This window comes from Anguilla anguilla, chromosome 18 (genome assembly GCF_013347855.1).
Source record: "Anguilla anguilla isolate fAngAng1 chromosome 18, fAngAng1.pri, whole genome shotgun sequence".
Lineage (NCBI taxonomy): Eukaryota > Metazoa > Chordata > Actinopteri > Anguilliformes > Anguillidae > Anguilla > Anguilla anguilla.
The window spans coordinates 30,285,574-30,309,291 of NC_049218.1; the positions used below are offsets into that span (position 1 = coordinate 30,285,574).

A 23,718-nucleotide genomic window follows, 5' to 3' on the forward strand; every position below is an offset into this window, starting at 1 on the left:
CAGAATCTGCTCTAAACGGTTTTCATAGTTATAGCCTAGCTGACAGGGGCTGAACGTAGCGAGAAGCGCTAACATCCTCAGCAGGCGTATTCAGAGGCAGACGCTCGCAGTGTGCCGGTTAACCCACCCGGTTTATCCCTTTTCCGGGCACGTTTCTGCGAGCGTGACGGCAGCAGGGTCATACTTCACCAGCGGCTCATTCTAGCGCACATCGGGGTCACCTCTGATCGTATCCCAAAGGTCTGTCAGCTCTGACTCTAGTCCCGTCACATCAGGCACAGTAAGGAATGCGCCTATTAAATTATTAAGGGAAATATGAAATTTAATTTTATAGGCCAGATCCAAGCAGGAGGTTCCTGGAAAGGCATGGAGTCCCCATAGCCCTAGATGGTACGGTTGTAATCTTGTGCAGCTGCGCCCTCACAGATTGGAACGTAATTGCAATACGCTGTAAATTTACGGACTCGTATTGTATTTCGCCGCATCGGATTACATTGCAATATCCGGAATCCGCGATCATTTGTATGAGCCCCATATATTGAGAATAATTGCAGTATCTTGATAACATACTTTTATTGCGATATGTTTTCAACGTGTTGCATTTCCATTAGGGTAAACACCATTACTCAACACTGCCAATGCCCTCACAGAGGAGGAACAGGCTATTAGGAGACAGCAGCCTTCCTGCCTTTTCATTAAAGCAATGAAAGATTATCAATAAATCAATACATATTTATATTTGTATAGTCGCAATGATAATATCGCACAGCGCTTCCCACGGGTATGGAGACAAACCCAATGAGGGAAAATGTATTCCCCTTAACATGCAAGTAAATTGAACTCCAGGAACAACACTGGAAAAGCAGAAGAATCCCACGCACAGTAAAGATGCTTGAGCGTAAAAGGACTGACCATGTAAATGCTGTACCCGTAACTCAAAGAGAACATGCCTTCGGTCATCAGTTGTTGGTGTCAGGTGACACAGCACAGCCGCCCTGGGAAACAGAACCAAACGTTCCCTGCACCAGGAGCGTACAACAATCCCAACAGGACTGTGAAATAATGATGCGCAGTGGCACAAACACCTTTTAAGGGGCTGTGGGAAGAGCTCGGCTCATTAGAGAAGAGGTTACCGGATTGCGCTACATGTGCTAGCACCCTTAAAATAGCCACATTTTGTTTGTCAATGCCTTCTTTCCACAACGCCATCTGCGACCTTAAAGTAGGGCAATGCGGGTATGTCAAAGTGATATCGTGCTCTCTGTCCAAAATGGGGGAAAAAAAGCAAAGGAAAGCAATACACGTGGGTACCAGACTTTTTACATATGACCAGTCACACGTGCAGCAAAAGCTAGCGCCTCGACAACTCTGTGGTATTCTTACACGTGTCCATCACGAGAGGCGCGGCGATATGAACGTCTTATTTCATGTGGGCACAGCGAACGTGTGAGTGACGGCTCGGCGGATACTTTGTGAAGTTTCATTTCATTTTAAATTCACACTTTTGCGATCTGCTGGGGATTGTACGTAATACTCTGCATCTGTCTGGTCTGGAAGAAGAGGAAAGACCCTCAGGACTCATTATAAATTCTGACCACGGTCAAAATCTCCAAACCAAGGTTTATTGAGGGTCGAAATGTAGCCGTGGATGGGGCACCAGACACGACCAGGGGGTTACCTGTTCAAATCCCAGGCACGGCAGTGCTCTGCTGATTTAATATGAGTTTCTTAACAATAATCTAGCTTCATAAGTGGACATCTTGTGGCGTTAGCCATGTAAGCAGCCTTCAGTAAGGGGGTTTTCTTACTGAGGGAGTAAGCAGGGTAATTAAGGTAAAGTAATTAACCAATTAATAAAACATACCATTCACTAGCTATTCATACTAAGCATGCACTTTTATATTAGCTTTGCTTATTGGTAAGTGTGGCATATTCTTATTGCTCAGTTTGTTCCACATGCAAAGTTAAAATGATCTTTTATAACAGTGATGGTTTGGGCTGCTATTGGACTCTCTGGATGAAGCATTTTGCATTGATGTTAAATCAGATTTTTGGAAAAGGTATGTGTTGCACAACCACATTTTCATCACAATGCATAATGCACATTACACACATAGTTTTACATTTCAGTAATATTTCTCTTTTTTGTATTCATCACTTATTTGTAATTATTCTGGTTAACCAATAATATTGGTAATAATAAAAATGAATGAATAAAAATAAAAAATTTCTTATAGTTGTTCTAGCTAACTCCAGAGTACTACAGAATCCCTGGCACCACCAGAGGTACTTGCTCTAATACAGATCAGCCCAGATTGTGTGTCTAATCATTACAACACTCCCAAATACAGCATGACATTTAATCTAAAGAGAGCAAAGAGTGAGCTTAATCACAGTGGTTAAGGTATATTGACTTCTCAGATAATTCACTGTCTTTCAGAGAAAGGCCAAAGGGAATTGAGTACTGGAAACACATTGTTTAGGAGTGGACTTTTGCAATACAAAGCATTTTCAGTCTTGTGAAATGATGCCTATTGCTGACTTTTAGAAGAAAGAGGGATGGCTAATTGCTATTCTGGGTGCCTGACAGAGCTCAACTTATGTGTGTTGGTGCCCGACAGTAGACAAGAAACTATTCATAAAAAATGGAGCAAATATAACCAAAATGACTGCTGATAAGCACTATAATTAAGAAGTATTGATTTGAGGGATGCTTGGCACAGAAAAAAAATGTTGTTATTACACTCACAAATTATGTACTATTTTTTCCTCACTGGACAGGTTGCCTACACTTAAGACAGCATGCTTGCTGTCTACTGAAGAAGCACTACAGAGTCTACTGACTGGAGACTGATTTATTTATTTTATTAGATCTGATGGTTAAAAACTGTGCATAATATCACTGAGATAGACCGTAGGTTCAATTGCCTCTACTAATATGTTTACTTTGAGCTCATAGTAACCAAATTGAATGAGATCAGGTGGTAACCTGTACGTAATGCTGATTCTGAATGAAGCAAGCCTATTCAAGGTGCTGCTGTGTGTACCTCACTGAGCGCCTGGTTTAAACAACGTTTGTTCTCGCAATGGGAATTTTTACCCAAGTGCTTTTTTCAAACTGCCATGATATAATTATTCAAGCGTTAATGAAGGGCAAAAAAGCAGCAACCTTTGTAGCGAAACAAAGCGTCATTATTGCCAATCGAGGAGCGCACTCAGACTAAAGAGCCCTCCGTCCCCTCGCAGCGCCGGCGCATGCTAAGCGTGTGAAAGCCTCCCGCAGCTGCGGCTCGCGGCCAAAACGCATTGTGCGTGCGCAAGTGCCGCGATCCCATATGACGGCTCGCATTCGCGTTTAACGGCGTGCAATTTCTCTAACACTCCGATAATAAAGCGTTTTGTTTTCACTGCAAAGGTCATTCCCCCGCTGGTTTTTGAAATTGGACAGAGCCCAGTTGAGAGCCTTCATATTGAATGGACTGCACTTGCCAGATACTGCGCTTATGAGTACATTTAATTGTGAGCCGAATGTGGCTAAATGTGGACCCAATTCATGCCCAAGTCTGATATGAAACCGGTTCTTGTAAAAAAATTTTTTAAAAATTATAAAAACAATCCAATGGAAATGGTGAAGTAAGCCAGCATGAATCTGCTTCCATATTGCCAAGGTCATGTGGAATGAGGATGTGCCTGTGTGGAGCTATAACCAGCATATTTTCTATGATACATTTAAGTCAGATACATATTCTCCAGGATAAGGAAATAATAACAGTGTAAATCATGTGATAAGTGGTTTCCTGTAAGGGAGAGTGACATTAGCCTTTTGCCAAAGAACACAGATATATCAGTTTGCTGTGCAAACACAATGTTTGTTCAACTTGAAAAATATAATAAATAATCCCGCATATATAAAATTTTATTGATGTGTGCTATACATATATAGATATTTATACAGTGAACTCCGATATATACAACGGACTCATACATACATACACACACACACACACACACACATATATATTCCACCCTTTGCTGCTATAACAAACTACACTAATCTGGGAAGGCTTTATATTATACCCTTTGTTGTACGTCGCTCTGGATAAGAGCGTCTGCCAAATGCCTGTAATGTAATGTAATGTAATATTAGATGTTGGGATTTGCTTCCAATTAGCCAGAAGAGCATTAGTGAGGCTGGGCACTGATTGGCTTACAGTTGACTTTCTAATTGATCCAAAAGGTGTTGGATAGGGTTGAGGTCAGGGCTCTGTGCAGGCCAATCAAGTTCTTCCACACCAATCTCGATAAAACCATTTCTGTGTGGAACTCGCTGTGTGCCCAGATGAATTGTCATGTTGAAACAGGAAAGTGCCTTCTCCAAACTGTTGCCATAAAGTTGGAAGCACAAAATTGTCTAGAATGTCATTGTAAGCCGTAGCATTAAAATTTATCTTCAGAGGGTGGTGTAGTTGCACATGACAATGCAGGGAGGTGGTGCTTATTAAATGGATGACTTACTGTATGCAACAATGGTGGCACTTAGAAACTCTATATGTGCCATAGTTGTCGTGTGTCATGTACTAATAAAGCTTGAACACAACGTTTCCTGTTTCCCCTCATAGTTTAACTGTAGGAGCGCTGAATGTTTGAGTTGACATTCAGTGCTCCTGCAACTACTCTCAGGACTCTGGTGTCCTGGCCACTAGGGGGCTCGTGCCAAGGGGTTAAAGCAGAATAAGAGAGTTTCTGATCTGTCAGACAGGTGTTTGGGGTTTTTTATTCATTATGGTGAGAATTATTCGATCATCAACTGTAGAGGTCTTCTTTGGCTTAGAAGGTCCTTCGTGATTATTAATGATGTTCCAAACTTTTGGTAATTTATTAGTTCTATTTTTCTTTGTATTTCTCCTTGACTTTCATTGGCACAACTTTAGTCCTTTTGTTGACAAATGCCAATAGCAGACTTCAAGGGCAATCAAAAACTGATAATCAAGACCAGATACTGAAAGCTCTCTTATACCTGCACAAAGGAAGTAATTTAACGCACCTGACTAATCATACAGTTCTGTGAAGCAGACCTGGGTCAAATACCTATTTGTTTTGGATTCAAATACTTTTCTGTGCTCTATTCATCTTGCCTGGGGTAATTGAGCCTGCTAATATGATCAGAAGGTGGGGTTTGTACTTTTTGAGAGTATTTCATTGGTTCCATTACACCAGACAAGATCAGTAAAGCACAGAAAAATCATTTGAATCCAATTAGGTATTTGACCCAGGTCTGCTGTGAAGCCATTTGTCCCAAACATTCCAACTGTGTGGTTGCTTTAGCAATGTGTAGCAGCATAAGATTAGATTGATTAGTATAAGTTCATTACTCGTATTACACTTGATTTGTATTTGTGCATAGGCTAGCCAAATCTAACTCAGCTAAAGGAGGGTTTAAGTGAAAATTTGGGACTGGAACCAGGACACTTAGTGGTTAGCTCTCGGATGCAATGTGCTGCTTGTGATTGAGTGACTTTGCATGAGGTAGAGCTGAAGCATTGATTTTGCTTCCACCGAGGGTCTTATTCATTGATCCACAATCTTGTTTAGAAACATCCAGGACAGTTTAAAGTAACTGTATTCCTACTAAACATCACTAACCCATTTTATTTATGTGCATACTTAACTATTAACTGGCTATCATCCAATATTAGTTGACTTCAGTCACTTCCCCACTGTTCACTATGCCTATTGGTTAGCTGTTAATGCACACATCTGTGCTTCTTAATCACTTCTCATTGGTGTCATTCCTTGATTTTTCAGTGGGAGTTGCACGCTCAAGCCCCTGACAGAAGCATCCAATCAGCAGCAGGCCTGGATTTGGTCCCTGTGTTCCCGCGTGCTTATGGCTCAGTGCTGCCCCCTGCTGTTGGGAAGCGTTGGGTCGAGAAGAGGATCCCAGCCTACCAGGTAAAGGACAGTGACTGTATGTAAATGGAAGACCAGACGCCGCTATTTTCAATGAGTGAGATGAGCGGTCAATCATATCACTTCCTGATCGGCCTCTAGTGCAGTGGACACTGGGAACACACGATTGCGCAGGCGCCAAGTCTCTGAATTGTGGTGCACAAAGATGTACACCCTTGTTGGAGATGCGCTGCAGAATTAGTTACATTGCAGCATCAAGGTTAGAATGTAAAATCATCACAAATCATCCTAGAAATTTTGAAATTATTCCTCATATTCTCAAAATAGCTTTCTATAATATGTAGTGTGAATGATAGTTTCCCACTTTCCATATGGCAAACCTCCATCAAAGTTTTAGGATTTTTAGGCAGCTTCTCCTTCAAACATTACAGCACACAGTCCTTCCAGGTTTCAGGTTTATGACGTCATTATTTGTGCTGAGAATCCCAATAATCATTACTTCCGCTGGTACGCGCTAAGAGAGAAATCCTGGCCTCCTGGTAAAGGAGGAGACTTCAAATATACTTCCTCTTTTGTAGTGCCATGGTGTCCTAGTTAATCAGACATCAAGAGGAAACAAATATTGCAATTTTTCACGATGCCATTCAGTTTCAGCAAAAGTATGACCGACTGTAAGCAATGCACTACATTTGACTTGAATTGGCAAAGTGTTGCATGAGATTTCAGAATTTGAATATCATGTGCAGTTAACCAGTAGGGGTCACTGGTGAGGACTTTCCGCTCCATCCCTGCTGACTGAATCCCTGGGTGTGTTCCAACTGCTTATTTTTATAATTCCTTGCGTCCTTTCTTAGTATGGAAGGCCAAACAGGTCAAAAATATGCGTGAAATTGGCACATGGAATCATGACTGCCAACACGAACTCATTCCATTTGCTTATTTTATCTTCTCGCTTATCTTGTTTCCTTGCTCCTAGCTCCTAGAAGGGAGGTGCGGACAGCAGAATCGAGGAAATGTGTAATAGGCAAATTAATGTCTTTCCTCTTCCGAGCGTCAGGTTGAAGCCACGTCAATTACAGGCATGGCAGACGGGGAGAGGTGGATCCACAGGTCGATCGCGTACTGAATACTTCATGCGTTGTGGCATATACCTCCGCAAAGGATACACTCATGTTTTCTCACTCAATTCTTCGGGAGCCTCCTAGCTCCTAGATCCCTGCTCCTTGAAGGAGCATTGAACGGGTTGGAATTCCCTTAAAGATGACGCACCTTGATCGATTTCAAGGTCAGCGAAGGACCTCGGAGACAAAGGACAAACAAAAGAAGCAATTGGAATGCACGTACGTTGACGTGTGATTCCAGATGTCAGTTACACTTATTTTTTGGCCTTTCATACTAGGAAAGGAGGTGGGGAAAGAAGCAAGGAAGTAGGTAAGAAAATGAGCAGTTGGAACACACCCGCTGTCTCCCTTGGCAACGCTAGTCCCAAAAATGTATCACCCGTGCGCTAGAACAGTGCTTTAACAGGCTGAGACATCCAGCAGCCTCATAACATCTAAATTTAACAAGTCTGTTGACTGTAGATGATGTGCACCAAGTTTCACGAGTGAGAATCCACTTATGCAAATTGTAAGGCTGCACATTCTGACAAGGGGCACATGTGCACTTGTAGTTGTCTGCAGAATGAATTTTTAATGAATTTTAGAAAATTGGATTTTCAATCAACTGCTATAGTGTCACTACAAGGCATTCTGGGTCCCCGAGGGGGCGGAACTACTGGCACGCACCTTGATTAGCGTGTTCCTGGGAACTGTTGTGGGAAAGAAACACTCATACAACAGGGCGCCGTTTCCAAATTACAATGTAGTCATTTAGCAAACACTTTTAGTCGAGGTGATGTACAGAATTGAATTTTACAGGATTTCAGAAAATGTGGTCCTTATAAATATAGATCAGTTTTATTTCAGCCCTTTGGATTAAAAACAGAGGTGAGTAGATCTAAGAAATTCACTAACTATATTCATTTTCCTTTAATTAAGATAAGGATTTAAGATTCAAACATTTCTGAATATTACCATGACCATGTCACTGATTAATGCAATATTAATCACCACAGGTATACAATCTAATTAGAAGGTTACTACCAATCAGAGTCTATTTTCAGGAAAGTCATTGAGTACTTAAAACATGGCAGCAAATTGAATAAAGTAATACACATTTTAAATAGTAATGGACTGCACTCTCTAATCAGCCATTTTTGTTTAAAGGTGAGGTGCATAGCACACTCAATGCATTCTACTGATACAACATTTAAAAGATTCAAACATTTCAGACTATTGCCTTTTTCAGTGGAGTGGTTTTTCAATTGATGGTCTTATATGCCTAATTACAGTATATTCTGTACAGTAGCATTGCCACAGCTGCACCATTTTGAGGTAGGCTGTTGAGGAGTACTTTACTCAGGCCAGCAAATCTAATATAGTAACATGCACTTCAAATAGAAATGGACTGTGCTCTTATCTCTAACATTGCACAGGTGAGGTGCACATCTCTTAGGCAGTCAGTTACTACATTCAGAAAACATCTGCACGCAACAGTTTTAATTAAGATCTGGCTAAAAGATCCAGACATTTCTAATTACACCCTTCTTCAGTTTAACAAGTCTGATGGCAGTCTTATGTACTTTCCTCTATAGCATTGTCACAGGTGTACAAGTTAATTAGAGAGGAACTACCAATCAGAGCCTCCATTTTGAGGTAGGCTTTTAAGGGGTACTTAATTCAGGGCTGCAAATCTAAAAAAGTACCCTACGTTTTAACTGGAAACAGACTGTGCTTGTTATCAGCCATTTTGGTGTGTAAATCTAATGTATGAGCTGCATTTAGAAAAGCGCCACATTCAATGTTTTAGTCAAAATTAGTTCTAAAAGTAATAATACACTTAAGAAACTGTTTTACAGTTTGTTAAAGTGAATATTTGCACCAAAACTATTATGGACAGCCTATTGCAGGAGACTGCTAGAAAAACAGGGTAAAAACAGATAAAAAAATATAAGGACATGATAAAGCTTTCTGGAGAGAACAGAGATGTTCACTTGGTCGTTTGTCCCGTAGATTCAATCAACATGTGTCCTTAACTTTGACCAACCATTAAGAGCAATACTACTTTTCAATTATAATTGTTTGTGAAGAAAAAGTGTAAGGCTTGCCTTAACTTGTAAGTTGGGGACAGATGTTCACTGAATGCAGGCTAACATGTCAAACCCGGTCTCCAGTGCTCCATGTGGCTTTGCTCACGCTGGCATTAAACATGAAACTATACCTCCACAGCCGTCCTCATGCTGCTCTGTCTAATTAGATTAGCAGTCGCTGTAGGTTGCTGGGTCCTATTTTAAAAAAGGCATCCACGATATGCTCTGCAGTGTGACATCAAATCTGCGGCATGGCAGCGCTGGCTCAGGCTAGCGTATAATTACCCAGCATCCCCCTGGGAGACGGAGAGACCCAGGCAGTGCATTTGTCTCATCTCTTTGGGGAGGAGGACTTCCTCTGGTTTAATGGGTGTCTAGAGTCTGCCAACGTTTTACTTTTTAGCCATTTAGCGAGCGCTCTCATCCAGGGGGTCTTACGCAGGTTGTCTTATTACATGCAATCCAGTCGTATAGCTGGACATTTACTCATACTTGCTGAAGGGTAGCCTACAATCGTAGCACCCCAGCTGGGAATCAAACCTACGAGCTCAGAATCACAACACTGCCCTCCCTCACTGGTATGCTCCAACTGTGGATAAAGTGCACTGCGCTAATGCAGTGACTAGGCAGCTAAGCCAGACTGCACAGTTCAAAGTAGCAATTGATACAAGGTGTGCATCTTAGACAGGCGTGAGATTGTCTTTGCTGTACCCCAAACTGCCAGTGAGAGACGGGTAGGGTATCCCAAACTGGTCGAGTGTTTCAAATTGACAAAAGGTGTTCGATAGAGTATCCAAAACTGACAGAAAGTACGCAATAGGGTATTCCAAACTGGCAGAGAGTATACCGTAAGGTATGAAAGTTGCACACTTTTTCCAACGAAAATGGTGGTTTCATTGAAATATTATTTAATTTTAATTGAATTGGTGATCTCACCCTGTCCAGTCCAGGGTCCTACAAGCCTTTTAGAAGTCCTGATCCCATTTAGTGTCCGTGGTGGCGAGCGGACAACGGTTTTCTGGGTACAGTCACAGCCATGATTAGTCTAATCTTTGAACCTTACAGATAGCACCTTCCAGAAAGGAGCGCACGCGTATGTTGTTCTATTCATGGTCTATGGACTACCACAGAGGAAGAACGAACGGCCTTCTTCAGAACTTCTGACGCTGCATTGATGTCTTGCAGGTTTACCTGAACGCGGCGCTCACCCTCGACCCGGCCTGGCCCTGTCCCGAGGAACCCGGAATGTTCCTGGGGCACGGCGGCAAGCCGCTGCTGATGACCAATCAAGTGGCGGTGAACGTATTCGGGCCGGCCCGGGCCTCCAGGAGAGTGCGCGCCCCCCCGCTGTCCTCTCAGCGTGTGGCAGGCCAGTATTAAAACCACGTTTCGTCCTCACGAGCCTGCTCCCTCAGTCAGAGCCGGAAGAGAAAGGGAGTCTCTTTTCGGCGAGTCCGCTGTTTGTTCTCCGCGGTCTGAGGGTGCTGGCGGCCATTCCGAAAGCTAACTTCAGAACCCGCGGAGAAATGTCGCCGCCCGCACCGAGCCTTCCTTTAATCCCCGACGTCAGGGCTATCGATTTGATGCCTGTGAGATAGGCAAGACGTATCTGGGCTTAATTTACAGATTCACACTGTGCTTCTTAAAAGGCTGAATTTAAGAAAAATTTAACAGTTCATTGCCCTCAGGTTTAAGGTTTCTGTTCCAGCGGATTATCACATGTAGCCGTACTGTCGTTGGCAATTACACAATAAATCGCTTTATCGTCTAAATTTATTTCATGTGGAGAGATCAAATGAGCGCTGAATGAGATGCAATGTATTCTCTGTTGCCAAGACGACATTTAGTCAGTTTGAGTGTAAATTACAATTAAACCAGAAAAAGCAACTTTCAGTTCATATAGCACTTACAAAGTGTCAGGGATTTAATTAACAGCATTCTCTGCTGGTCTGCTAATGGCGGTACACCTTTGTTGTTGACGTGCACGCAACTTTCTATGCACATTGCAAAAAACGAAGAAAAAAAAACACAATATTGTTTAATGGGCATTTATTAATATTACAACTTAAAAAGTTTTTCTCAATTATAAACAGGAAGGAGCTGCAGAAGAACAGTACTTCAGCAGGAAGTCGGTTGTCGATACACAGCTCAGGCGATGTTTTAGGAATGATGCCTTTTGTAAGGTCTGCAATACAGAGATGTACCATCAGACAATCAGACCAAGAAAGTGGTAGTTTGGACAGTAGCTGTTCCTGCTGACAGGCAAGCAGAAAAGTAGCAAGCTCAGTGGTTTGAGTGCGTGTGCTACGTCAGCTGGTCTGGGAGAAGCAGCAGATCCGGTTCTCTGATAGGAACCCCCTCCCCCCCGCCCCCGCCCCCGCCCCGCCGGGTGATTGGCTCAGTGATACCTCCCTGAGATGCAACCATCGCCAGGGGTGCCGCCAGGGATTTTGGGCCCCAGGGAAAGATCTCACTGTGGGCCCCTGCCAACCCATCCCGGTGCAATTACGACACTATTCCCCTCCCACCCCCCCCCCCCCCCCCCCTTGGAATCGCCCTCACTCCCTTCTCACGTGGCGCCCCTAGCCATTGCATTAATGTGCCTCTTGTCATCTTTTCTTTGAATCTTATCCACCATGCCTTGTCTTCATTTTGAGTTCTCCTTTGCCTGGTCTGATGGACAGTAGGAAGCATGCTAAGACGCTAACTGTGTCTAGCGTTGAGCATGTTAGCGCCGACTGCCTAAGTACTACAGTAAATAAATGCGTAAGTACTTTTGTGAATAAGTTAGACCTTTTCATTCTCAAATGCCATTGAATCACTAGAAAATAAGGTAATATGCAGTCTCAATGAATTATTTATAAATTCAGCCCCGAAGGCTTCAGAGAAAATAAAACACCTACAGTATATACAGTATAACATGTGCAATCGGGCAATTGCCATGTGACCAAGTCAGTACAAGCAAAGCTCATTGCCTTAAGGTCAGCCCCTGTTAGGAGCTTTCAGAAGATGATCCACTGTCGACTGTAGATATGGCATCTTTGCTTTCATTCAGTATCAGCCAGGAATGGGAAAAGGTGATCCAGTCTGTTCTCCTGGCCTCTGTAAAAAGTTCTTCTTAGGGGCATACTGTACTGGTCTGCTTTTCTCTCTTCAGACAGGAGGTTGGAGCATCAGCCTATTGGCTCAAAAAATAGTATATTACAGCATGCAGTGAGAATAATAAATCATCCATCTGAAAGTGTGAAATTAGCTCAAGTAGCCTTTTTTATTACCATCATGGAAGCAACAGAGAAAGCTGAGGGGAAGGATCATGGTGTGTGTTTATAGACTGCAAAGCATTGTGGGTAGAAGATACACTTCATTGGGCACATAGAGATTAAATTTGAGGGGGAACTAAATGACCACAGTAATAGGGGAAGGGCCTGTTCGTTCCCTGAACTCTTAACTTTTCTGTCTCTTGTGCTATGATTGCACGTCTTCAATTCTGAGATAATTGGGAGGGGGAATACTTGGATAAATCACACAACTAACATGGGAGAACTTTTTATTTATATTTAGCTAAATTACACATAAAGGAAGCTTCATTTCTTTGGTACATCTTAAAAGTGAGTAAAAACCTTTTCCCCAAAACCACCTGATTGCATTGCTGATTTCACATAGGCATCAGCAATGTAATCAGACGGACAGACAGAAAATGCATGACGTCCGTGTGGAAAAGGTTCCAACTCTTAAGCCAAATGAATCAGTTTGTTTTGGGTAGGAACTGCATTGTAATAATTTCTGTGGAATTTTGTCCTGAGATGTTTCATGAAGGTCCATGTATGCTCTGTCCTCATTCATACCTTCCCACCACAGGCTTCTTATCCGTCTGTCAAAGCTGCACATCTGTGCAAACCAGGATGTGGATGGAGACGAGACTTTAATTTAATAAATAATTCTCCTTTGTTACAGTATTTAATTTACAGACATAAGACTTGTGCACCACCTAATTTATCTCACTCCAGATACGGTTGATAGGACCTGCATGAATATTTAACATAAGCTGTTGATTCAGTTTTCTCCTTAGCTCTAGAGAAAAGGGTTTTTGAAGCTAAACCCCACACCCAGACTTTTGTTTCTCTGCTTCTCTGCAGACTCAGCCCAAATATGCAGAAACACAAACAGCAGACATATTTCTGTGGAATAATTCCAACTGGCCTGGTTCCTTAGGTGACTCCTTATAAATAAATTAACGTTCCTTTGCAGAGCCATTAAATAATTTGCTATTCATTGAATTAACACCTTGGGCTATTGTTCGAAAGTAACCTTCAGTTGACGTAGAAACTGTGACTAAAAAGTGTTATTTCAGTAAAACCTTCCATTGAGGAAAATTCTAAACGTGTCTTAGCATTGTTACTGATCGATGTGGTGCTGGGAAGCAGACGGTGTTTGCTATGAAGAGGTGAGAGAAGCAAGCTGATTGGCTAAAAGAAGGTAAGGCTAGCAGGTCATTGAAAAGGCGATGTATTGTTCAGAAAGTTGATGATGATTAGATGTGGTCATTCTGGCTAACCGAATCCCTTCCTCCTTGGGGGATGCGATTGATTGGCAGTTGTGCATCACTTTGCTGGGATGCTGGCTACAGTCAGCACTGACAGTTTGGATTCAGAACTCTACTGTGAGACGACTCCCCCTCAAATTTAATACCACAACATTTTTGTTTTCATATACGTTGCATTTCCATTATCGGTAAAACAGCCCTGACTCTTATTGTACTTATGTCCCGCAGGGTGTCCAGTTTCTATCAAGCAGTTGGGAAGCAACAAGAGGATCGGCCTGACAACAGTCGCCATGGTAGGGATGGAACCGGAGGTTTGCCACAGACTTCCGCCCTCCTCCACCCAGCCTTTCCACCTCCTCGTCCTGGCTCCCATCATGAGGCCCGTTTGGCCTCCACCTGGCTCAGGTATGGAGCAGCATTCTTTAAAAAAAATAAATAAATAAATAAAAAAACATTTCCATTTCCTGTGAATATCACTTCATAAATTTTAAATGAGAAATCGCAAATCGTCCGTGCGTGAGTTGTGAGGCAGCACAAACAAGCCAATGAGATCACTTAAGTTAAATTAACATTTAAAAAATAGGTTTCATTTACATTTTTTGCTACTACATAGGTGGAAAGTCCAGGGGTCAGAAATGGAAACTCCTGCCATGTGTTTCTTCCACCCATGAACTCAGCCAGCGGATTCCACTAATTAGTTTAACTTCCTGGCTGAGGAATTGCACTAATTAGCAAATCCAGACAATTGGAACGAAATACTGGCGAGGACTTTTACTGCGTGAGCATGGATTTTCCATGGCTGACGGTTTCTGGGACTCTGCTCAACTTCAATGCGCGTCTTGTGAAAGCAGCGTTAGCAGCAGCAGCTGTGGCTGTAAAATAAAGGCCGGGGGCTCGGTGAGAGGAAAGTGCGGGGGCCGGCCGCTGGAGCACGGCCATATTAAACCCCCCAGCGCGCGGGGAGTAGAACTGGGCCCGAGGACCGGCAGTCATGGACAGAAAGACCCAGAGCGATGTCTTTGTATCCAGGCGCCCGCGAAACGACTCGGGCAAAGTTCCTGTCGGAGCCGGCTTGCTGCCTGTAGACGGTTCTTTTAATGAGGCTGCCGAGATCGATGGCCTCAGATCGGCCGTTCGGGGGGACTACGGGAGGCGGGAAGGGCCATTCTGTCTGCGGACTGTTCATTACTGGGATAAGAACCGTTTAAACTTGGTGGAGGTGCTGAGTTTCCTCCAGACGATCCTGATGGAAAATAAAGCTATCGGGGTTCGTCACTGTAATTTCAGGCCCGTGTTTTCATTATTTCACAATTATAGTTTTGTTTAGTCTGAGCGATGGCATTTATGCTGAGACGGGTAACTCATTTATTTGCTGTGAGCTTGAATTGTGAATCAAAGTCAATGTTTTGTTTATACTGAACGGCATGCAATTGAATTAGCATACAGTAGCTCAACGCCTTCCATTTAATTTGTCTGCAGGATGCTCATACCCCTACATATAGCATGAACCCACTAAGCATTCCGCATGCGGAGTTCCGCTATACATTTGGCTATATAACTGGCATAGCTGTATGCAGGGTGTTGCAATAATCAAACATTTCCTGGTGTTAATCTTTGAGTCTGCACATTCTCCTTTGTACATAAATAAATATTTATTTACCTAAATTGCATATTACACATATTACAAAATGGCATGTTTGATTTTTATACCTACTTTTAAATACCACTTCTGGATTTATAGGTAAAACTGGGATTTACCTGGAAGGATGTTTTATATTACCGGTGTCTAAAAGAAATGAGACCCGAGGATCACACGGATCTATTTGCCATTTCCGCAGTTCGGAGCTTTTGAGTTTTACAAGTCTTGTCAGTTCACTGGTTTTATCACTAATTTAGGTTTTATTCCTAAAAACTGGAATTACAACCAGATTTTAAACGTCTTACACTTTTTAACACCACACACACATAAAGAATGATAAATGCCTCATTTATTTGTATATAACTCATTTTTGACAAAAAAAATTCACTTAGGATTCTAATGTCACAAAAAGTTAATTTTCTTGAAAAATGTGAAGGCGTACCGCTAACCGAACTGCTGGGGGATTCTCGTGTCTGCAGAGGCCTGGAATTCATTCTAAAAGAAGCGGATGCTGTAGTTTCCTTCGCTTGTTGACAGTGCTTCTTAATACAGATGCATTGCCACTGCATTCACATAGGAAATACTATATTTGAGTGTAATGTATTGATTGCGAGTGTGGAGGGTATCTTGTTATGCAAATAAGAATGGTTAACCAGCTGAGTTCTCCCTGGTATCTGAATCATACAGTGTGCAAACACAGATGTACCTGATGCATATATTATTTCTTGCTTTATTTCTTTCTTTCATTCTTTCTTTGAGAAAAAATATAGCATTTATTTTCCTGAAAGCGAAGTTGAAGAACATGTAATGATGGAAGTCAGAAAGTGGATTGTGTGCAAAACTTATCTTCAGTAAGGATTCATATGCATTTTTCATGTGTATTGATGAACAGACTCCTGCTTGAATTTCAAATATTTATCCCCGGGTGCAGGATTCAGCTTTCCGGATTGGGTGTGTCAGTCTTCCTGATAGACTGGATCGGGTGTGTCAGTCTCTCTGATAGACTGGATCGGGTGTGTCAGTCTTCCTGATAGGCTGGGTCGGGTGTGTCAGTCTTCCTGATAGGCTGGTCGGGTGTGGCAGTCTTCCTGATAGGCTGGGTTGAGTGTGTCAGTCTTCCTGATAGGCTGGGTTGAGTGTGTCGGTCTTCCTGATAGGCTGGGTTGAGTGTGTCAGTCTTCCTGATAGGCTGGGTTGGGTGTGTCAGTCTTCCTGATAGGCTGGGTTGGGTGTGTCAGTCTTCTTGATAGACTGGGTCGGGTGTGTCAGTCTTCCTGATAGGCTGGGTCGGGTGTGTCAGTCTTCCTGATAGGCTGGTCGGGTGTGTCAGTCTTCCTGATAGGCTGGGTTGAGTGTGTCAGTCTTCCTGATAGGCTGGGTTGAGTGTGTCAGTCTTCCTGATAGGCTGGGTTCAGTGTGTCAGTCTTCCTGATAGGCTGGGTTCAGTGTGTCAGTCTTCCTGATAGGCTGGGTTGAGTGTGTCAGTCTTCCTGATAGGCTGGGTTGAGTGTGTCAGTCTTCCTGATAGGCTGGGTTGAGTGTGTCAGTCTTCCTGATAGGCTGGTCGGGTGTGTCAGTCTTCCTGATAGGCTGGGTTGAGTGTGTCAGTCTTCCTGATAGGCTGGGTTGAGTGTGTCAGTTTTCCTGATAGGCTGGGTCGAGCGTGTGAGTCTCCCTGACTGGCTCGGGGGTGTATTGATTGGGGGTGTCAGACTCCTATTCTGGAGGGCTGTGGCGTCTGCTGGTTTTTGGTCTGTCATCACTTAAACAAACAATTCAGCTTCTCCACAGACCTTGTTTCCATGTCCACAGCTGCTGTTTGTAGTAATACCAAAAAAAAGAACAAAACCTTCAGTCGGTGCGGTCCACCAGAACTTCAGTTTGACACCCCTGGGCTAGACAGTCCTGTTGGACAGTATGAGGGTCAGAAGGATCAGCCTCATCAGCCACATTCAGGCGGTCAAGGACGGACAGCAGTGCGCAAATCCTCAAATTTACACAAATATCAGGGGTGCGTTTCTGCATGCCAAAACGCAAGCTTTCACACCACAAGTGAAGCTGGTGTTTTTCTGGCCAAAGTGAATGCATTTGTATGGAAGGGGTGCCATTGGGGGGGTTGCGTTTATGAAAATCGACCTGGGAAAGTGGTGGCGTCCTCCATTTTGTTTCGCTCAGAGGACTTTTTCTCTCCGAAACCGCCTCTTGGCGCGGAGCGGTTCCCCTTCGGCCGGTTTGAAAGGCGGGCGCGGGCGCGGGCGCGCCGAGGACCACTCCGATGCGGCGGCCATTTAATTCGGCCCTCCGAGCGTCGTTTTTTTTAGAGGTTCCCGTTCCTCCTTCGGTCCGCAGACTTCGGTTAATGCGTCTGAAGTTCTAATTTATTCGTGGACGGAGATCAGAGATAAATGACCAGCGAGGGTTTCGCGAGGACGTGCATTAAAGCGAACCGCCGCTCCGGTATGCAGATGATGTTTGCATTCTGATTCCGTCTCCGCGCCTTCGGAGTGCAAGGCAGCGCTGACCTTTCGAGAGGAAATGTAAAGCCAATTAAAGTGTCAAAAGTGATCAGTCGTTGAATTGCGCACGTTTTGTTATCGAGTGCGTTTCTCGCCGTTGTTCCGCCCGTGGAGTGCATTGCCGCCCTTCTTCATGTCATTGATTTTAAATTTTTTACTGATGTAAATACCGGTCACTGAAAGGCAAAAGTCAATGGCATTGTTCATTTGCATAGAAATTCATTTTGCGTCTGTATGTCAGCTAAATGCCAACACAACAGCACAACAAGAGGGCGCTCAGCAGTTACTACAGCGAGAGATATACGCCCTGGTCAAATTGCATGTTTTGTTGATTTTCTAAGTGAACAAATAATTAATACAACCGCCGCATGGAACGAACCTGACATGTTTCTGTAAATTTGATTACGCAACCTCTTTTTATTAGCTAAATTTAACATATTGGAAAAATGTAAAAGTATTAATCATACTTTCACTTGGCATCACAAAACCTACTCAGTGTATAATATACTGTATATACATTGGCCTGGCACCACACGTACTGTCCTTAATGCTCTACACTAAACGTGTACCTGGTTTGATACTGTAGGTCTCTTGAATCCTGAGTAGACTTAAGCTTCCTCTACCTCTGGTTTGGTTGAACTGGTGAGTCTGTAGCCCATCACAGAGGACAGCAGTTACATAGGTTATGCGTGGGGTCCTGGGCGCTCAATCTGGCTTTTCTCCCAGCATGCCGCTGAGCCAGTGGAGCCCCTTGCTAAATGCCCCCCCCCCCCTTGCTGCTGGCCCATGATGACCCCCCACCTGCCCTACGACCCCCCGCTGCCCCAGTTTCCCCATCTGCCATACCAAGCCAGAAATGAGGAAACGAGTAGGTCGGCACGTTGCTGTGTTTAGCTCGTTTTAGCACCCACAGTGCCACACGCAGCAGTGCTGCTCCCACATACTGCATCAGGATTCTGTGTCTGGGTGCACAGGGAACTGCAGTTCCTCAATTTGCAAGTGCGTCAGCGAAATGCTAGAACAGGTGTGTTCCCGCTGACTGGTTCACACCAGAGTAAGTCAACATATTCCTGCTGATTTCAGCATCTCCTCTTCCCTTCTCCCAAAACACACACTCACACACACACACACACACACTCACACACACACACATACACACACACACACACACACTTAAGAGTGGAGTCATGTGCCCAAAGGCGCAGAGCCACAGAGTGATTTATTTTAGCACAGCGTCATGATCATGAGTGGATTCTCCCACTCACACCAGGCCATACATGCCGTAGGAGTGATGCCACACAGACAGATATCTCATCTTACGGCTGCATTATATTATCTGCACATTCCCTGGCCACTATAGTCTTTTACTGACTTTTACTGTTTTAACTGGATTGATATCACAAGATAAATAGAGGTTTTTGCATCAGAAATAGTCTGACTGTTGATGGAATGGTCACTTTTGACCACATTTAAGTGAAACATGTTTGCTTTCTTATTGTCATCTTTAATTTAAATAGCATCAGTGTTATTATTATTATTATTATTATTATTATTATTAGTATTATTATTAGTAGTATTAGTATTATTATTAGTATTAGAATTATTATGAATAAATTATTATTCTTATTGTTGTTATTATTTATAAAGTATAATAATAATAATATTACAGTTTATGCAAATAACATGACTAAGTGATACGGCTGCCTTCACCAAAAAGAACAGACACAGTTTGAGACTTTCTACAAAGTGAGCGATTGGATAGATCTCGGAAGAGTAGTTTCTGAGGTTTATCCAATCGCTCACCTGTAGCAAAGTCTCAATCGCAATTACTGTGGCTGTCGCTCTGCTGTGTTAATTAAGTTCTAGATGAGAAATGATAATTAGGTCTTAGATCTATGCATTGCATAGATCTTGGTCCTCTGAAACAGTCAAATCTTAAATGCCACCAAAGCAGAATCAGTTGAAGTGTGTAAACAGTTTGGTAAATGAAGGGAAATTGTTTGCTGTTACCACAGAACGAATTCATCAACACCCACCTCCCCCCTCAGTAGACTATCACAATTCAGCATATCCCCCCCCCCACCCCCAAAATAAAAAAAAGTCTGTGCACAGCCCTGTAAGCAGAGACCTTGAGTTTCACTTGAACTGGTTGAATATCTCTCTGTGATTGTGGATCATGACAATCCGCAAGGTCACATTGAACTTTAATGCCTGTTGACTTTCGCCATATTATACTCTGTAGCAATGGTGGTCATGCTGCTTTTCCAATTTAGATCATTCTGATAATAGTTCACGGTTTTTAATCACGGAAAGTGAGTTTCTGCTGATTAATGCTTGACTGTTTGCACTGTGAAATGAGGATATGACAAGACCTGAGAAACTTTATAAGGCCCGCTACGTATGCTAACGGTTTAATGCACGCTCGGTTGAGGAGTCAGACCTATACTCTGAAGTATTGTATCTACTCTGAAGGTCTACGGTAAGATGTAAATGAATCTATCCACTCTCTGCTATAGATAATTATGTCTGTGGGGCACCAAGGCGATGCCAGATTAAATGCATTGTAGCACAGTCTGCAAACTCACAGCGAGCTTCCTAATTGAGCATAACATACAAAAAATATAAATAAAAAATGCTACGCGATGAGCAGTTTGAAGCTACTTTTTTCGGTCTTTCCGCTTTTAAAGTTCGCGAGATTGCACTGGTCCGTAGCAAAAAAGGCAATGTTCAATTAATGTCTTATCTCCGGGAGAGAAGAGAAACCCCCCTTTGACTCCCGAGCTTCGTCTGATTATCATTAATCACTTCTTGACTTCCGTCCCGAGCGTTTCCCGCCCTCCCAGGAGCCCCTGCTGTTAATTAGTTGTGGGACTTTACACAATCTGCTCCTCCGCGGGCTCCAACAGTGGCGGCTATGCCGGCTATATGAGACTAATTGGTCTCCGCGCAGTCAAACACTTCCTCTCAAAGGTCAGGTGGAATTTTTGGAGAATATCTTTAAACAAATAGCTCGTAAGAATACAGCAAGCACGCACACGCAGGGACCGCACGAGTAAAAGTCATCCACAAGCTTTTTACCGTTCTTACGTTTAGCTGCTGTTCGTAGCCCTTGGTACAGCTGAGTATTTGACCAGGCGAAGCCCTGGATTCAGTCACAGGCGAAAAGGTAAATAAAGAAAAATCACATGTGAATATACCAGCATAATGTATAAATGAATGTGGCACAAGTAGCACGGTGATGTGAATTTCTCAAAGAGAACTTATCGGTGAGCTATGGCGGCCAAATCGGAAAAAAACATATTAACAAATAACAAAACACAAATACAAATGTAAAAAAAGAAACAAATATAAAAGCGTGAAACTAGAAAAAAAAAACACAACTGCAAATCAACTTCAAATCAAAAACATGACCCCGTTATGCAGAAATGCACTGCATATTCGAAAAATGACAATGGAGGTGTTCGTTTATGACAAATACAGTAGCAGTGAGCACACACGAAGACCCTATGGTCTGGAACCAGTTCTTCCTCTGGTGAGTAGCCTATCTGTGCTGCTATAACCATTATTCACATATGCCTGAACATGACATTCGTGTTTATGGCATGAGTGTTAGATATAGGTGTTTAAATATAAATGAGCGAAAAGCCATTCTTGTATTTCAGCTTATATCTCAAGGATTTTTATTGGAAATACAGAACATAAACTCTGCATTAATAATTCTGTTCTCTAATTCCCCAAATCTGTAATTTTTTGATGTAAATAATGGTTAACGGTTTGAAGTAAATGCACCTGACATCAGCACAGGTACTGTTGATTAGCACGGCACGTGTTTAGCATATAAATGTACTTGTAGATCGCAGTGCAATTTTGGCGTTGGTCTTGCATGAGAGCTACTTTGTGCTCTTATAACCCCCAGTGGCCTCTTAAATTAGACACCGGCGTCGAATAATAATTTTAAAGACTAAGTGGGAGAGGGCGCTAACTAAAACTCACCTCAGTCTCATTTGCATGGCACAACAATAATATGCACAAAGCTGAAGAGTAAAAGAGGTCAGCGGCCAACTTCGGCACGGTGCTTACTGTCAGAAAATGTAGTAAATGCAGCGAATGTGCTACACCTGGTCAGACCAGGGTGAGAAAAGTATGCACTATTGTTCCATTCCGCTGTCAGCAAAGAACAGGCTCCAATGTTAAGGTCAAAATGTGAGCGGCCTTATTGCTTGGCTTATGGGTTCTCAAGTAAAATATCTACTTGGATCAGACTTCATTTTGCTCTGAGGATGCTTGTGTACTATTTTAAAAACAAAATACCCACTTAAATTGTGAAGAACATATCGGGAGAAATAAATACATTTCTCACCTGCACCCTTTAAACTGTCTGACAGAAGATTCTTCAGTAAAATGAGTGCAATTTGAGTACCTTTTTCTACATTGTTCTGGAAAGTTTTCGAACAGGCTTTGTTTTTCCTGGGCCTTAAGTCGAGGTCCCTGGAAGCAGTGCAGTTTGGGAATCAGTTCATTCATTAAATCGTTCATTAGTGTTCAAGGCCAGTGTCGTATTGGGGAGGTTTGACATGATTGGTGGTCTTTACGGAGTGTGAGCACAAGCTGCAGCTGAGAACTTTCACTGGCGAACGTTCTCTCTGAGTACTGTGTGTCTCAGGCTGGGTGACACCCCAGGGAGGAGCGTAATTGCTGGTCACAGGGAGCATTGGCAATTCTGTTTTTCACATGCGTTTTATTCGCTGATAGAGCAAGAGCTCTTCAGACAAATGAGCAGATCCACTCAAATCTTTCTCATTCCACCTCACACATTCCGGGTAACCGCAAAAAACATAACATAACCGCAAGTGGCAACTTGGGGGCTTAAGCCCATAAATGCCTAAAGGATCTCAAGCATATGAGAAAAGCAATATGACATGTCACTATGCAATGATGCACATTCTACAGAAATAATGTTTAACATTCAAAAATTCCAAAATATTCGGCCATTTGGTTCATAGGTTATGGGAATTTGCACACTTTGCCCTGCAATAGTGCCATCTATTGACCAAACATGACAAAATTTTGCATGTGCCCTGGGTTCGACATGAGGATGCATGTCAGGTTTTGTGACGATTAGACATTTCTTTCAAAAATTAATATCATTTTTTTTTTAAAATCCACACCCACATCCATTTTCATTGGCTCCTTATAAATCCATATTTTAACATATCAAAATGTATGGAACTTGGCCAAAGGAGACTGTATACCAAATTTTGTGCAAATCAGTCCATTTGTGTTGGAGAAGAAGCATTTTAAGTGTTTTTCAAAAAAAGCTAATTTTCAGAAAATCCACATGAACTTCATGGGTCCTTGGGGGAAATTTGTTTGCTAGGAGCCACAGAATCTGAAAAATGAATTCTGACAATATGCCTAATGGTTTAATAGTTATAGCCCAAAAAAGGTTCAAAATTCCACTTTCTTCCTATAGCGCCACCATCTGGTTGTATTACCTGAGTAATGAGAAACTAACCGCTAAATTTGGTTGCTTTATGATTTACAATTTTTCCTGTGGGAAACATAGGAGGGCAGAAAAAAAAATCTGAAAAATCCCAATAGGTTTCCAGCACCTGTGGTGCTGGGGCCTCTAAAAATCAGAACAAAAAACAATAGGGTTCCGGCACTTTGTGCTTGGACCCCTAATAATAATTTCTTCAGATACACTTTGCTTGCTTAAAATGGGGCAGTCTGAAAATGGAAAACCTTGATGATAATCATCTTTATCGCCAGAAGCGAGTTTGAATTTAGAGTGACAGTTTGACAAAAACCCCACTTTCTTCATACTAGGAGAGCGCTGCAAAGAGCCTTTCTCAGACACTCTGAATGCCCGACGAGCTGCGGTTCCCGGTCTGGGAGATTATGGAACGGTTAATCCTCC

The 23,718-nt window shown here is 42.7% G+C and overlaps 1 protein-coding gene across 3 annotated transcripts in view; it reads left to right on the top strand.

Moving 5' to 3' along the window:
• LOC118217706 (transcription elongation regulator 1-like protein) overlaps nucleotides 1–23,718 on the top strand; it is a 75,460-nt gene that overhangs the window by 17,371 nt on the left and 34,371 nt on the right. For all 3 annotated transcript variants that reach the window (XM_035399682.1, XM_035399683.1, XM_035399684.1), the window contains exons 3-5: nucleotides 5,806–5,952; nucleotides 10,286–10,469; nucleotides 13,872–14,048. In XM_035399682.1, coding sequence (XP_035255573.1) covers nucleotides 5,806–5,952; nucleotides 10,286–10,469; nucleotides 13,872–14,048 — 508 coding nt within the window. The remainder of the gene's footprint in view (nucleotides 1–5,805; nucleotides 5,953–10,285; nucleotides 10,470–13,871; nucleotides 14,049–23,718) is intronic.